Source organism: Carettochelys insculpta, chromosome 1 (genome assembly GCF_033958435.1).
Source record: "Carettochelys insculpta isolate YL-2023 chromosome 1, ASM3395843v1, whole genome shotgun sequence".
NCBI classification, from domain to species: Eukaryota; Metazoa; Chordata; order Testudines; family Carettochelyidae; genus Carettochelys; species Carettochelys insculpta.
This window is the reverse complement of record NC_134137.1, coordinates 237,334,107-237,347,752: the sequence shown is the minus strand read 5'-3', so window position 1 is coordinate 237,347,752 and position 13,646 is coordinate 237,334,107. Positions and strand designations below refer to the sequence as shown.

At 49.9% G+C, this 13,646-nt stretch overlaps 1 protein-coding gene across 1 annotated transcript in view; it reads right to left on the bottom strand.

Moving 5' to 3' along the window:
- PRMT8 (protein arginine methyltransferase 8) overlaps positions 1-4,020 on the bottom strand; it is a 131,633-nt gene extending 127,613 nt beyond the window's left edge. The window contains exon 1 of the mRNA XM_074983650.1: positions 3,946-4,020. Coding sequence (XP_074839751.1) covers positions 3,946-4,020 — 75 coding nt within the window. The remainder of the gene's footprint in view (positions 1-3,945) is intronic.
- Positions 4,021-13,646: the final 9,626 nt, after the last annotated feature.

Below are 13,646 nucleotides of genomic sequence, written 5' to 3'. Positions count from 1 at the left end.
AACATTGCAAAGCATAACTTTAGCTGCCCTGCTGACCAGTGGAATTCTCAGCCCCAGATTAGGCACCCAGGCTCCCCAGATACTGCATGGGGAGAGTTAGATACCCAAAAATGGTTTTCCAAGAAGCTGGTATACTGAACAGGGGCTACACTAGCAAGAAGTGAAATGCTGAGGAAAGGGATATGGCCTAATCCTTGACCTCCAAATAGAGTTAGGTACCCAAATCTGGGCTGGAGAAACACGCCTTTCTCTGCTTGGGCTTCATGGGCAAGTCAATCCTTTCTCACAAAAAAAACCAGGAGGAAGTAAATCTCCTGCTCCCTGAGTTATGACATGTTCTGATGTGGGGCTGTCTCAATTTCTCCTGTTGAAGTTATTCCCCTATGTATGAAATAATCAAATATTTATTGGAGCTGGGTCTCCCGGGTGGGCGTATAAAATGGGGGCATAAAATAACTCCCAGTCTCTCTTCCTGGCCCAGTGAATATTGAATAGTAGAAGAATTGTTTTGTTCAGAGCCCAACACAGTAGGCTTGTTGGTAAGTGGTCTCTAAGGCTATGTCTAGACTACAGGGATTTGTTGCCAGAAGTTTGTGGTAGAAGATACCTTGTGACAAAACTTCTGGAAACAGATCACATCCAGACCACAGAGCGGATTGAAAGAGCGATCCACTCTGTCAACAGAGAGCAGCCAGATGACTTGGATGCTCTACCCACAAAACAGTCACCCGGAACCACAACAGACAGGGTTGTGTGGCAGCCTGGAGGCCTTTTCTGTCAACAGAAGGCCCTCTGGAACATCCAGACCAGTGTTTTGCCCACAGAGCTCTGTCAATGGCAGTGTTCTTCCTCATGGCGAGCGGGATATGGCTGTCGACAAATGCACTGCATTTTGTCAACTTACTGTCGACAGAACACGCTTGGTAATCTGGATGCTCCATGGGTTTTGTCGGCAAAACCCTATAGTCTAGACATAGCCAGAACTGCCTTATAGATCTGAAATGCCAGAGGCAAAATAGATGGGGGATTTTGAGAATCCCATCAGAGCTTCAGTGCTGAGCAGAAGCAACAGCAGAATTTAGACAGCTTTGTGCAGAAATGTACACCATGTTGACTTTGCCCAGGCAGCTTTAGCATCTAAAGAATGTAAGTGTCTACAGGGTTAGGCATCATCTGAGCAAGATCTATATTTTTGTGTTCAATTCCTAAAGGGGCATATTGACATCTACATCCCTTTGTGGTTCCAGCCTGTAGTGCATATAAAAAGTGTTAACACTTGAAAATGCCTAGAAATTGATAAAAGATGAGCCTAGCCCTGCAAACCCCCACTGCCATGAATACTCATTAATACTTTTATTCACAGGTAACAGAGAGGTAGTCGAGTTAGTCTGTGTATTCAAAAACAACAAGAAGTCCTGTGGCACCTTATAGACTAACAGATATTTTGGAGCATATCCTTTCATTCTGATAAAGCACGTTTTTGCCCATGAAAGCTTATGTTCCAAAATATCTGTTAGCCTATAAGGTGCCACAGGACTTCTTGTTGTTTTTTTCATAAGTTGTCCCACTTATTTCAGTGTGGTTACTCACATGAGCAAGGGTTTTTGGGACTGGGTCTACATTTGTTTTGTTTTAACTCAGTACTGTATTAAGAAAATTGTCTGATATATTTGAAGCCCTAATGGTCTTAGATAATTCTGTTATGTGTGTGATTGATTTCTGTGATCCAGCATACATATCACAACACATTAAAGATGTGTAATTGACTTATTAAGAGCTTGAAGTCAAGATCCAGACAATTTTAGAATAATTTGGCAATGGCATACTTTGGACATTTGCTCACTGTTTTAATGGTTCACCTGTCTCAGTGTCTCATTTTATGCAGTGCTTTCAAAACTTAAGAGTAGCAGACAGATCACCAGCTGATATAAACCAGTGTAGCTCAGTTAATTTCAGCTAGAGCTAATTTACACCAGTTGAGGACCCTGCATAACTTCACTGTGGTAAGAACACAAATGAAGGACCCAATCATTGGCTTCAAAATGAGTTTGGGGAGGGAGGCTCAGGGAATGCAGTTTGGGGCCCCAATTTGGCATCTTACAGGTTTACTGAAGAAGGCTGTTTGACTGGTTAATTAGTTTCACAATGCACCGTTATTTTATCTGTTGCCTTTCTAATCATGTGGACCAGTCTCTTCCATTTAAAAATTTAGAAGTGTTAACAGCTCAAAATTTATAAGCTAACCCATGCCAGACAATATTTTACTGGATGCTATCAGTGTAACCTTGCTGGCTTCATGCACAGACAAACACAGAAGAAAAGTCTCTGCAATAGGCCAGTCTATAATTTTGCTCTCATTTCACAAATCCTGCATTTGCATATGTGATAAGGCAGTAAAAGACATAGCGTTCTGCTTCTGGTGTAACCAGGATACAATTCATTACCGAACGGATTGCTTTTTAAAGAAAGTCATCTCTGCAAATGCATAATGCAGTGTGTGCAGCACTGCACAATACAGCGGGAGAGGGGATAACCCCTCCCTCCAAAGCATGGCTATCAAGTTTCCATGAAAAAGGGAAAGTTAATGGGTTCGGCTAGTATGCACCCCCCTGCCCCCCACCCAAGCATTTAAGGACAGTGAAGGGTTATGAAAGTAAGCACCGGGGCTGGTTGTCTGCCGCCAGTCCTGGCCAGGATTGTGGAACCTCTGGTACAGTACGTGCCACCAGTGCTCTGGCAGTTTACAGATGTGCTGCCTGACTCTTGCTATTTATAGATGCCTCTGCTAGGAAGGTACTCCTGGGGGTTGCGAGGCAGGAATAGGCATGCTCCTTTGATTTATTGCGGAAATTATATTCTTTTAAAATAAGCCTGCTCCTCAAGTATCAGGGCGGCTGAAGTACATCCAGCAGTAGCGTTTCAAGAGATTAGGGCCCCTACCACCCTGACACAGTTAGGATCTGGGGCTGGACTAGATGACCTCCTGAGGTCCCTTCCAGCCCTAGGATTCTATGATTCTGTGATCCACTACAAGGGAGAGTGAGCGTGCTCGGGACTAAATCCTTGTAACCAGCTGCACAACCCTGGCCCGGGAAGCTGGCGCTGGCGCTCCCCATTAAGGGATGGAGGTCAGCGGGCAGAGGGGGGTGGCAGAGAGGCTGAAGCCGTGTAAGAGTGAGGGGGTGCAATGCCATGCCATGCTGCAGCCGCCTTGCACGGTGCTGCCTCTCGGGTAACCATATGTTAAATATTCAGCGCGAGCGCCGGGCTCAGCCTATTAATAGAACCCGGGAGTTTGGCGCGCGCGCTCTCCCTCCCTCCCTCCCACGGGCGAGCGGGCTTGATTCTGCCTCTCCCCCTGCAAACGAAGAGCCACGAACCCAGGCAACCTCGGCTGGCGGGTCAAGGAGAGCGCAGCGAGTGTCCAGCGCTGCTGCCCCTGTTCCTGCTCCGCGGCGTCCGCCGAGGAGCCCAGCGCGGGGCCGGGAGAGGACACGAAGCTAAGGGGAAGAGCTGCGCTCTGCAGCACCCTGGAGAGCTCCCCCGCCGGGCAGGAGACCCGCCCCCCCAACTCCCCGGCAGTCCCGCGAAGTGCTGTCCAGGGTGCTGTACACCCGCCCCGCCCCGCCCCGCCCCGCCACACACGCGGAGCTCTCCCGGCCGGGCGATGCAGCACGCTGGATCCCTCCGCTCCCCTGCCCGGCAGCGCGTGCAGCCCCGGAGCGCCCCGCGCGCTGTGGGGCGGCGGCGGGGGGGGCGGGGCGGGGGAACCAGCCTCGCTCCTGACCTGGAGCCAGCCCCGCGCGTGGAGGGGGCGGCTCGGCGGGCCTGGCGCTGGCTGGGCTGGAAGTTCCGGGCGCGGAGGGAGCGCGCGCAGGGGCCAGGCGCGCGGGCCGAGCGCGCAAAGTTTTGCCCCGGGGACGGCTCCCGCCGGCGCTCCCTTACCTCTGCGCTCTCGGCGGCGTTCTCCGCCATTTTCCTCCTGAGGAGCAGGCAGCGGGAGGAGTGTTTCATTCCCATAAGAGCCAGCCGAGGGGTCGGGGCGGTGGGCTGGGGGCTCTTGGAAGCGCTCCAAACACCGGCACATACACGCCGGGTCGCTCCGTCCTCCCGGCTGCCTCCCGGGGCTTCCTCTGCGCAGCCAGCCGCCCTCGGGCCCCTCCAAGTTCGCCTCCCCGCGCCCCCTTCTCCCGCCTCCGCCGAGCGCTGGAGGGGAGTTCAGCGGCGACCCCCGCTGCTGCGGGCGCTCACGGCTGCCGGGCTGCGCGCCCTGCTGGCTCACAGACGGCGAGCGGGCTACAGAGACCGGCTGCACTGAACTTGGGCGGGCGGGCACCGGCGGGGCATCTTCGTGCCCGGGGGCTAGGCTTGCAGAGGCGGAGGGAGCCAGAGCCAAGGCGGCGGGGCCAGCAAACCATAGCCCCTGCCGTGGCTGGCCGGGCTCCGCTCGCTCGCTCGCTGGCTGCGGCCCCGCTCCAGAAAACTTGCTCCCGAAGGCAGGCGCCCACGCCGGGGGAGCAGCTGCCAGCCCCTTTCCCTGGCTAGCTCCGGCGGGAAGCGCAGCCCCTTCCTCTTCTGGGCTGGGCTCCTGGGCCGCCCTGGGAGCCGAGCTAGGGAGGGACAATTATAGCAGCTCCCCCCGCACACGCACACACAACTTTAACCCCCCCCCCCTCCCGCCCCTTGGGCTCAGCCCCGCTCCTCTTTCCCAAGCCTCGCTGCTCTCCAGGGAAGCGGGGGGGGGGGGGGGGGGGGTATGGATCAGCCTATTAACTCCTCCGGCCCCAGCGCCTTTTTCTCCGGGCCGGAGAAGGACGCCTGCTCCTCGTCCGCCCCGCCGCGGGCTCCTGACTTACATCTCCCAGCCCAAGCCTGACTGCCGGGCCGTGCCCCGATGGGGGTGAACCCAGCTGCCCCGCACAGACCAGGAGCGTGTTGTTCCTCAAGCCCGCCCCTGTTTCCAGCCTCCTCCTCCTCCTCCTCCTCCGTGGGAACTGCCGTCAGGCGCCCCTGGCCGCACGTGTCCCTGCTTCTCCCCCTCCCCGCTGCCAGCCCTTTGCAGATGCGTGTGGGCTTACAGCGGCGCTAGGCTTGCCTGGCTCCTCTCGGTGTGTCTGGGGACGGGGCATGTTATACAATGTGTTCCTGGCTAGAGATGGTTCGCCACCCGCTGAGCTCCAGTTCATCTCCTTTGGGGAGGGGAGAGTCGGAAACTGAAGTTAGAGGGGTTCATTTCCCGTAGGATTTCAGTACCTGGCCCAGTTTCACTGCCACCCTAAATCATTTCTGCCCGTGGGGCCCATCCCTGTCCAAAGACGTCTTAAACATTTCTTGGGCTGCCTATTTGAGTAGTAGATGAGTATCCCACCCACTCCCCTCCACGCTTTTTATCCTTCTCTGATTCTTTTTTTTTTAATTAAAACAAGGAGAAGTCCTGTGGCACCTTATAGACTAATAGCTATATTGGAGCATAAGCTTTCATGGGCAAAGACCTACTTCATCAGATGCATTTTTTTTCTTCACTCTCTTTTATAATCTCCTGTAACAATAGAGAGAAAGAACAGTTTATCCTTAGCTGACCTCTGCAAATGCTGGCAGCACATCAGATACCATAGGAGCAACAGGAGCCCATAGGCGGCAGAACTATTCCTGGAGCCCGGAGAGGAGGGGTTAGAGACTTATGGAGCCACAGACAGACTGGCCTTGCTGCCTTCTTTCCACAGGAAAAGGGCTCACCTGGCAGGACAAAGGAAACAAGTAGAGGCATGGGTGCTGAAGCTAGGATTCTGATGCACCCCCTGTTTTGAAGTGGTTTCCATGGTCTATAGGGTTAACAGTTTGGTTCAGTGGCTCTCAGCACCTGCACTATTCAAATTGCTCCAGCATCATGAAATAGAGGGAGCATTTTGGGACATTTTTATATACTCACTTACAGAGCTGTAGCTACTCACCTTTTAGGTGATTATAGCCATGTGATAAATTTCAGGGCCCTTTGGTAAATGTACCCATATTTACCAAAGAACTGGAGATGATAGCCATGCAATAAATTTCATGGACACCTGGTGCATATATGGTGATTATCACATAGGTGGGGGTCTGTAATTTAGTTCAGAGTATTAGTCTCAGACCTTGGATAACTGAAGGTAATACTCCTCTGAAAAATTGCAGAGGCATTTGATAAATCCATTTGTCTTACATCTTTGCCTGCCCACTCACCCATCATATATCATCCTAACATGCCAAACCTTTCAGCCGTTTCAAACAGTGCCCATTTTTTAAATGATTTATTCAGAAAAATGTTTTCTTCTCTTCACAAATACGGTATTTTGACCTTCCCCTATATCACACTGGCTTGCACGCATGATTCAGTATAGTTCCAATAAGAGGCTGAAACAACTTGGCATGACACTTTCTTTTTTGATGGGACACACAGCGAGAACATGAAATTCCTCCAATGTCAGCTCTTAAAACTGTGACAATTTTGCTTAGAGAAGCTCTTCATTCCAGAGGTTTTTCTGGTTCTCCCAATGCCTCGTAGAATTGAACTTAGAGTAAACAATGGCACAATAAAAGTATAATTCTAAAACATTTGCCAAATGCATTTTCTGTCACATACAGCATAGCAGGTGGCATGAAGTTTTTATCAGCATGAGTTTGGGATGACCTGCATAACTCAACTGTGGCTTTCCTAGTTATAAAAGACATGCCCAGCCAAAAGATATGCTGCTGACCCTTTTAGATTAGGCCAGGCCATTAAGTATTCTCTCTTATGAAGAGAATAAGGACCAGATTCGCTAATTTTCAGCAGCCCCAGTTCCAGCATTTAGGCAAATAAGTAAGGGGTAGGTTTTCAAAAGTGCTCAGTCTCCAGTAACTTCCATTCTGATAGGTATGCCCAGAATTTCAGAAGCAGTCCCAATTTAGAATGCTAAATGAAGACAAAAAAACAAAAAAAACCCAAACAAAAATACCCACCCAAAAGTGCTCTGCACCTAGAAGCTCCAAAGAAAATGTTGTCACTGAGGTAGCTGAAAAAGAGTTTTTGAGTCCTCAGTGTCTGTGAAAGGCTGGCCTCCCGTAAGAGCTTCCAACACACCATTCCCTCTGCATGCCAGAGGAGGCTGTGAAGACCAAGAGTTTAAAAGGGTTTAAAAAAAAAAAACTAGATAAATTCATGGAGATTAGCTCCATCAATGGCTATTAGCCAGGACAGGTAGGCATGGTGTCTCTAGCCTCTGTTTGTCAGCAGCTGGAAATGTGTGATAGGGGAGGTATCACTTGATGACTTCCTGTTCTGTTCACTTCCATCTGACATTGGCCACTGTTGGAAGAGAGGGTACTTAACTAGATGGACCTTTGGTTGATCCACTATGGCTGTTCTTATAACACATTATAGACAGGTGGGTCTAGGAAAATATTTTGAAACCCCATGCTACCTGGGGCAATCTATTTTATTCCAAAGGCAAATTATTTGTACTTCAGAAGTATATATATTAGTCAAGGGAAAAAGTCTTCCCTCACAGGGGTGAATTATTTGTGTTTGGGGGAACTCCAAGTGAGAGGTAGGGAAACATCTCACATTTTGATGCAGCAGTACTTTGGAAGCAGAGGTGCACTGCCTAATGCCTCGAATTAAATCCTCCCCTCAGATATGTACATGCAGCTCCCACTGACATCAGTGTATATTGGAGCGCAAAACTGATTGTAAGAGCAGAATTTAGGGCATATTCCTGGTACTTGTGCTTTGTTTTAGGCATCGAGCAAGACACAAACAATAAAAGTATATTAATTTATTTATAACACTCCCAGAAGGTGGCCAAAACATTTTGATTTTAAATAAATAATGCATGTAAGGTTAGGAAAGCATAAAGTGTGGGTTGGTGGGATAGAATAAACTTTTAACCTTCATTTCTCCAAGATGGTACATGCTGTGATTGCCAGTGCTTTGCTGTTGGCTGAGTGTCACCGAGTGGATGAAGCACAGAGTTGGAATAAGTGTCCCCGTTAATTTTTTTCCATCCATGGGTGAAATAAATTTTGTTATGTGCACTGAATCATGTGTGGATGTGCACCACTAATAGGAAACACACGCTGGCCACTGTGGGTGGCTGTGGGTGCTCTGCTAATCAGCTGGATGGCACTTAAATCTCTCCTGCATGGCCACACAAGTGCGCAGCTTATAGGGAACACTGGCTGGGAGTTGGGTTCTATTCCCGGTTTTGCCACTGACCTGTTGAGTGACCTCAGGAAAGTCACGCCTTCTCTGTGTCTCAGTTTACCCACCAATAAAATGTAAATGATGACAGTGACCTCCTTTGTAAACTACTTTGAGCCCTATTGCTAAAATGGACTCTGTAAAAGCTACATTGAAGTATTTATTTGCATGGCCTCAAAAGGTATACCAAGAAATCTGTGGCCCATAGGTTACAACATGTTAAAAAAACAAAAAGACAGACTGACTGGGGAAAAGTAATGGTCCTTTGAATCAAAAGTATGACTTCCAATTGGCTCTCTGCTTCAGCAGAAGCCTCTTTTCAGCCCACATATACGCACACTCTGGCTCTGTGAGCACTCCAGGGCTCAAGCACCCACAAAAAGAGGGGATCCTCAGCTCCCACAGAGTAAGACCCTGCCTGAGCTCTGCCCTGAGGTCCTGCCCCAGCTTGGCCTCTTTCCCCATGATCTGCCAGTGTTTTGCCTCTTCCTGAGTCTCATCACTCTCTGCCTTCTTCTCCTGTCACTTAGCATTAAGGTGTGGGAGGGTAGAAAAGAGGAGTGAATGGTGGGCAGGAGCAGGGGTCCCCAGAGAAGGGAGGTGAAAGAGCAGGTGGAAGGCACCCTGCAGAGGGGCAGAAAAGAGTGGGCATCATGAGAAGGCAGGGCCTCAAGGTGGAGAGGAGAGAGTGGTGGTCAGGGGTGGAGAAAAGCAAGCTGTGAATGGGCAGAAGCTTTGAGGGAGGTGGGCAGAGAAAATTGGCCAGGAGGCACTCAGAGAGGGGGCAGAGAAGAGAAACCAATGGGAAGGCAAGGGAGCCTCAGCAAAACAGGCAGCAAATACTTTGGGGGAAAGGGAAGAGAAAGGATAAGAAGAGGCCCAGTGGTGGCAGAGCCTTGGTGGAAGAGGCCAAGCAGGAACAAAAGGAGGTTGGAGCCTCCCCAGCAAAAAACAAAAGTCAGTGTCTGTGCACAAACATCTGTACCTGTGAAGGACATGGCTAGAGTACCAGGGCTGTGGTGTTAATCTCCAACTGATGTAAAAATAGCTCTGATCATTGATATCCAGAGGTACAAATGTGCACAGAGTACTGTCGCTAACACACATTATGTCAAACCACTGATAACAGCATTTCCTATCAAATTACTAATCTGGCAGAATTTGGAGCGTGTCCACTGCTGTGTGTTCGTTCAAATGGAGAGGGATTGGCCACAGCCAATGTGGCCCACTTCCAGCAGGAACACCTGATAGAGCTCCAGCAACAGCCGTCAAGTTCCACAACCGAAGGTTGGACAGGAGAGGAGAGGGTCTCATACAGGGAGGGAAGGAGAATGGAGGGAAGACCAGGAGACAAGACTCGCAGGAGAAGAGTGGAAAAAAGGCAGGAAGAAAGGAGGGAGAAAATAAAGAACGGTGGATAAGGGGTAGGAGAAGGCAGCCTAGGGCGGCAGCAGGAGAATAGATGTGAGGGGCAGACTGGAGGTAGGAGAGGAGCTTCCCTCTTCCCCATTCCTCTTTTTCTGCCTGTGAGAAGGGTTTGACCAGAAAACTTCCCAGTTCTCAATACTTCTTGTAGTTTTGGGAGGAGCAGGGAACAGGAGGTCAGGCTGGGAAAGGCCAATCCTCCTTCTACGTGCTCTCTTACAGCAGGAGGAAGGATTGGGCAATGACATCCCCTTTCACTTCTCCTCTTCGGGTATGGGGCAGTGGGCACATGGCCCCAGCTGCTTCTCTGCCTCAGTAGGAGAACAGGATCACTGTGTGAGACAGCTCCTTTTTAAGGTGTTTGTTGGGTGGGAACAAGCCAGGGGAGACCATACTCATTTATTTCCCTCAATGGAGAAACTGAGCCAAAGGCACCTTTCCATGTGTGATGGGGAAGAGCAGTCCATGGGGGCAACATCTATGTAGGAACGGATGTCTATGCATTGTGTGTGCAAAGGCCCATTGCAGTTCTGCATATATGGTCATTGGAGCACCCGCACAGCAAGCCAGCTGGGTCACAGAAAGGGTTCCCAGTAAGCTGAGCACCTAGGCAGCCACTCAGGAGAGATTCAGGTGCTGCCCGGGCGATTAGCAGAGCTCCCACAGCCACGCTCAGTGGGCAGCATGTTTCGACTGGCGGTGCACTTCTGCGCACAACTTGGTGCGTGTAACACAATTCGAGGAAGCCCTGGTCACAGGATGGTGAGGGGGTTTCTAGAGGCCCTCTGGCTTTCATTCAGGATGACAGCGTGTGTGGTGGATGGTTGCAGCCACACAGAACCCCCCTCCCCCGCCTTTTGCTCTACTCCATCTTGCCTTCCCGAGGTGCATCAGAGCATGAAAGGGTTAAAAGGAATAGCCCAGACCTGGAATGCCTGAGAGCACAGATGGGCTTATTTTAGCCACGGTCTTTGAAGCTCCGGAGCAAAGCTAAGAACAATGGGCTAATTAACAGCCGGGTCTCGGTCTGCCCTTGACTAATTACCATCAGTTGATTCGCCCACACGGTCCCAGACACGAGGAAAATCTCCGGCCCATTAAGAAACAAATGCCCCTAATTGTCTCTGCCTCACAGGTGTAAACCACGACCTTGAACTCCCTGTGAGAACCAGCATCAGATAATTTAATTCAATTGGCATTTTTTTTAAACAAGGAAGAAGCCTACATGACCCAATGGGTATAAAAGAGGGGTCTGGCAGACCCCGTATTTGAGCTCCAATCATCTTTTCTGATGGACAGGAGGGTGGGGTCTCCCCAGGTCCCCGGGGACGCCCGGCTTCTGGAGAAAAAGGGACAAAGGACTTCTTCCCAAGGGATTGAGAGAGAAACTGGACAAGCCACGTTGGTAACGCAGGGGTGAGAATAAGACCTGCTAGGTATTTTATCTTTTGCTTTTCATTTTTGCGCACATTTAACAAGTATAGATCTATGAATTAGAGTGTATGCTAGCTATTTGTAATCAAAGTATAAACCTTGTAACAATTGTAACCACAAGAGCTTAACTCACTAGGTAAACAAACAAAGCAATATTGAAACAGTAAGAGATTAACTTGTTAGATAAATAAACAAAGTAATTGATGAAGTGGTAACCTGACTCCTCCTGTTACTGTGCAAGCTGAACACAAAACAAAGAACCCAGCTGCTTTCAGCTGCTCTTAGCCTGGTCACTGGTAGGCTCTGCCATAGACAAGGGCATAAGTGGCATCTCACCTGGCCATTGGCTAACAGTGGTGAAGGCTTTATTTCATTGAGGGGGTTTGGGTGTCACAGAGGGTGTGTTCTCGATGGGGTGAGTATCTTGGGGAAGCAGGCATGCAGGCCCAAAACACACACGCTTTTGGGTATCTCACATTAGAGCTGCGTCTACACGTGCACGCTACTTCGAAGTAGCGGCACCAACTTCAAAATAGCGCCCGTCGCATCTACACGCGTCGGGCGCTATTTCGAAGTTAACTTCGACGTTAGGCGGCGAGACGTCGAAGTCGCTAACCTCATGAGGAGATAGGAATAGCGCCCTACTTCGACGTTCAACGTCGAAGTAGGGACCGTGTAGACGATCCGCGTCCCGCAACGTCGAAATTGCTGGGTCCTCCATGGCGGCCATCAGCTGGGGGGTTGAGAGATGCTCTCTCTCCAGCCCCTGCGGGGCTCTATGGTCACCGTGGGCAGCAGCCCTTAGCCCAGGGCTTCTGGCTGCTTCTGCGGCAGCTGGGGATCTATGCTGCAGGCACAGGGTCTGCAACCAGTTGTCGGCTCTGTGTATCTTGTGTTGTTTAGTGCAACTGTGTCTGGGAGGGGCCCTTTAAGGGAGCGGCTGGCTGTTGAGTCTGCCCTGTGACCCTGTCTGCAGCTGTGCCTGGCATCCCTATTTCGATGTGTGCTACTTTGAGGTGTAGACGTTCCCTCGCTGCGCCTATTTCGATGTTGGGCTGAGCAACGTCGAAGTTGAACATCGACGTTGCCGGCCCTGGAGGACGTGTAGACGTTATTCATCGAAATAGACTATTTCGATGTCGCAACATCGAAATAAGCTATTTCGATGTTGGCTGCACGTGTAGACGTAGCCTAAATGAGAGTCTCTTCTGAGGGGGAACCATGTGTGGGTAACACAAAGGTGAAGTTTCATTACCAGGGTAGTGAGTCATGGTCATCTTGCTGACCATGAACAAAATCATGTTGTGCAAAGAAGAAAATAAGGCCCATCTAACCCTCCTACTCCCCACCATCCCTAAAGGAGATCTTAAGGGAGCCCGGCTCCCTCCTGTGATCCTTGATTCTCTCCTCTGAACTCTGGTCATTCTCCTCTGCCCTAGATGAGATGTGGTTCTCAGATTCCCCAGTCACAGCCCACTACAGTGGAATAATTTCCTTTGTCTTACTTGTGACAGTCCTACAAGCAAAACTCAGCTACACTTTTGTCTGCTTTTGGAGACCATCACATAACTGATTAATACATGAAAGGGCCTAATGACTCCCTGTGTCATCTATTGCAACCCCCTCCCCTCGTTCCATCTCCATGGTATGCTATGGCTGCTTCGCCATTATTAGCCAATTCGGTAGGCATCTTACAGAAACTCACCTTACATTTACCCGTATTTCACCTTACGTCCCTCATTCAACTCCAATTCATTGAGGTGTCAGGGTTTAGTTGACGGTGTGCTCATTTGGCTGGATTCAGCTCTAACTCTGCCACTGAATTGCTGTGTGACCTTGGGCAAATATCTTCATATCCCTGTGCCCCTTCCCCTCCTCCCCCAGCTTTTGCCTGTACGCCGTAAGCCCTCAGAGCAGGGGCTGTCTCTAATTAAAGGTATGTGTACATGATAAGTGCTACAGAGGCACAGCTATGGAGCTGCAGCTACAGCACTGTAGCATAGACACTTGCTACAGACAGTTTGGCTTTTCCTCTGGCTGTAGTAAATCAGCCCCAACAACCCAGCTGCGTCTGCAGTGGAGGTTAGGTCACACTAACTACATCACACAGGGCATTCAATTTTGTGTAGCCCTGCATGATGTGGCTCAGCCAATGTAATTTTTAGGCGTACACCAGGCCTATGTGTATGAACAGTACCTAACACAGCGGGAGCCTGATTTTGCATAAGTATAATATACAAGTAGTTGGAGGTAAAAGAATAAGTTGTTGCTAATTATTTTTTTCAAATGTTCCTCTCCTTATTTTACAAAACCGTATTGAATCTCATGCATTATTTATTTATATGTATTGTGTTAAATTGTGCTTGATGATATGGGGGCGGAAGGCACAATGTAAAGGTCGGGGCTGTGATTGCTGGGAGAAACCTTCCAGGCCCACCTCTCTGGGCTAGGGCAATCAATCTCACTGGCTCCTGAGGCTGGACCCACAGGAGCGAGGAGCTATGTCTCTGGGCCAGGCCAGCTGGCTTATTACTGACTCACAGAGCAGTGTCTCTTCAGAGTTCCAGCATCC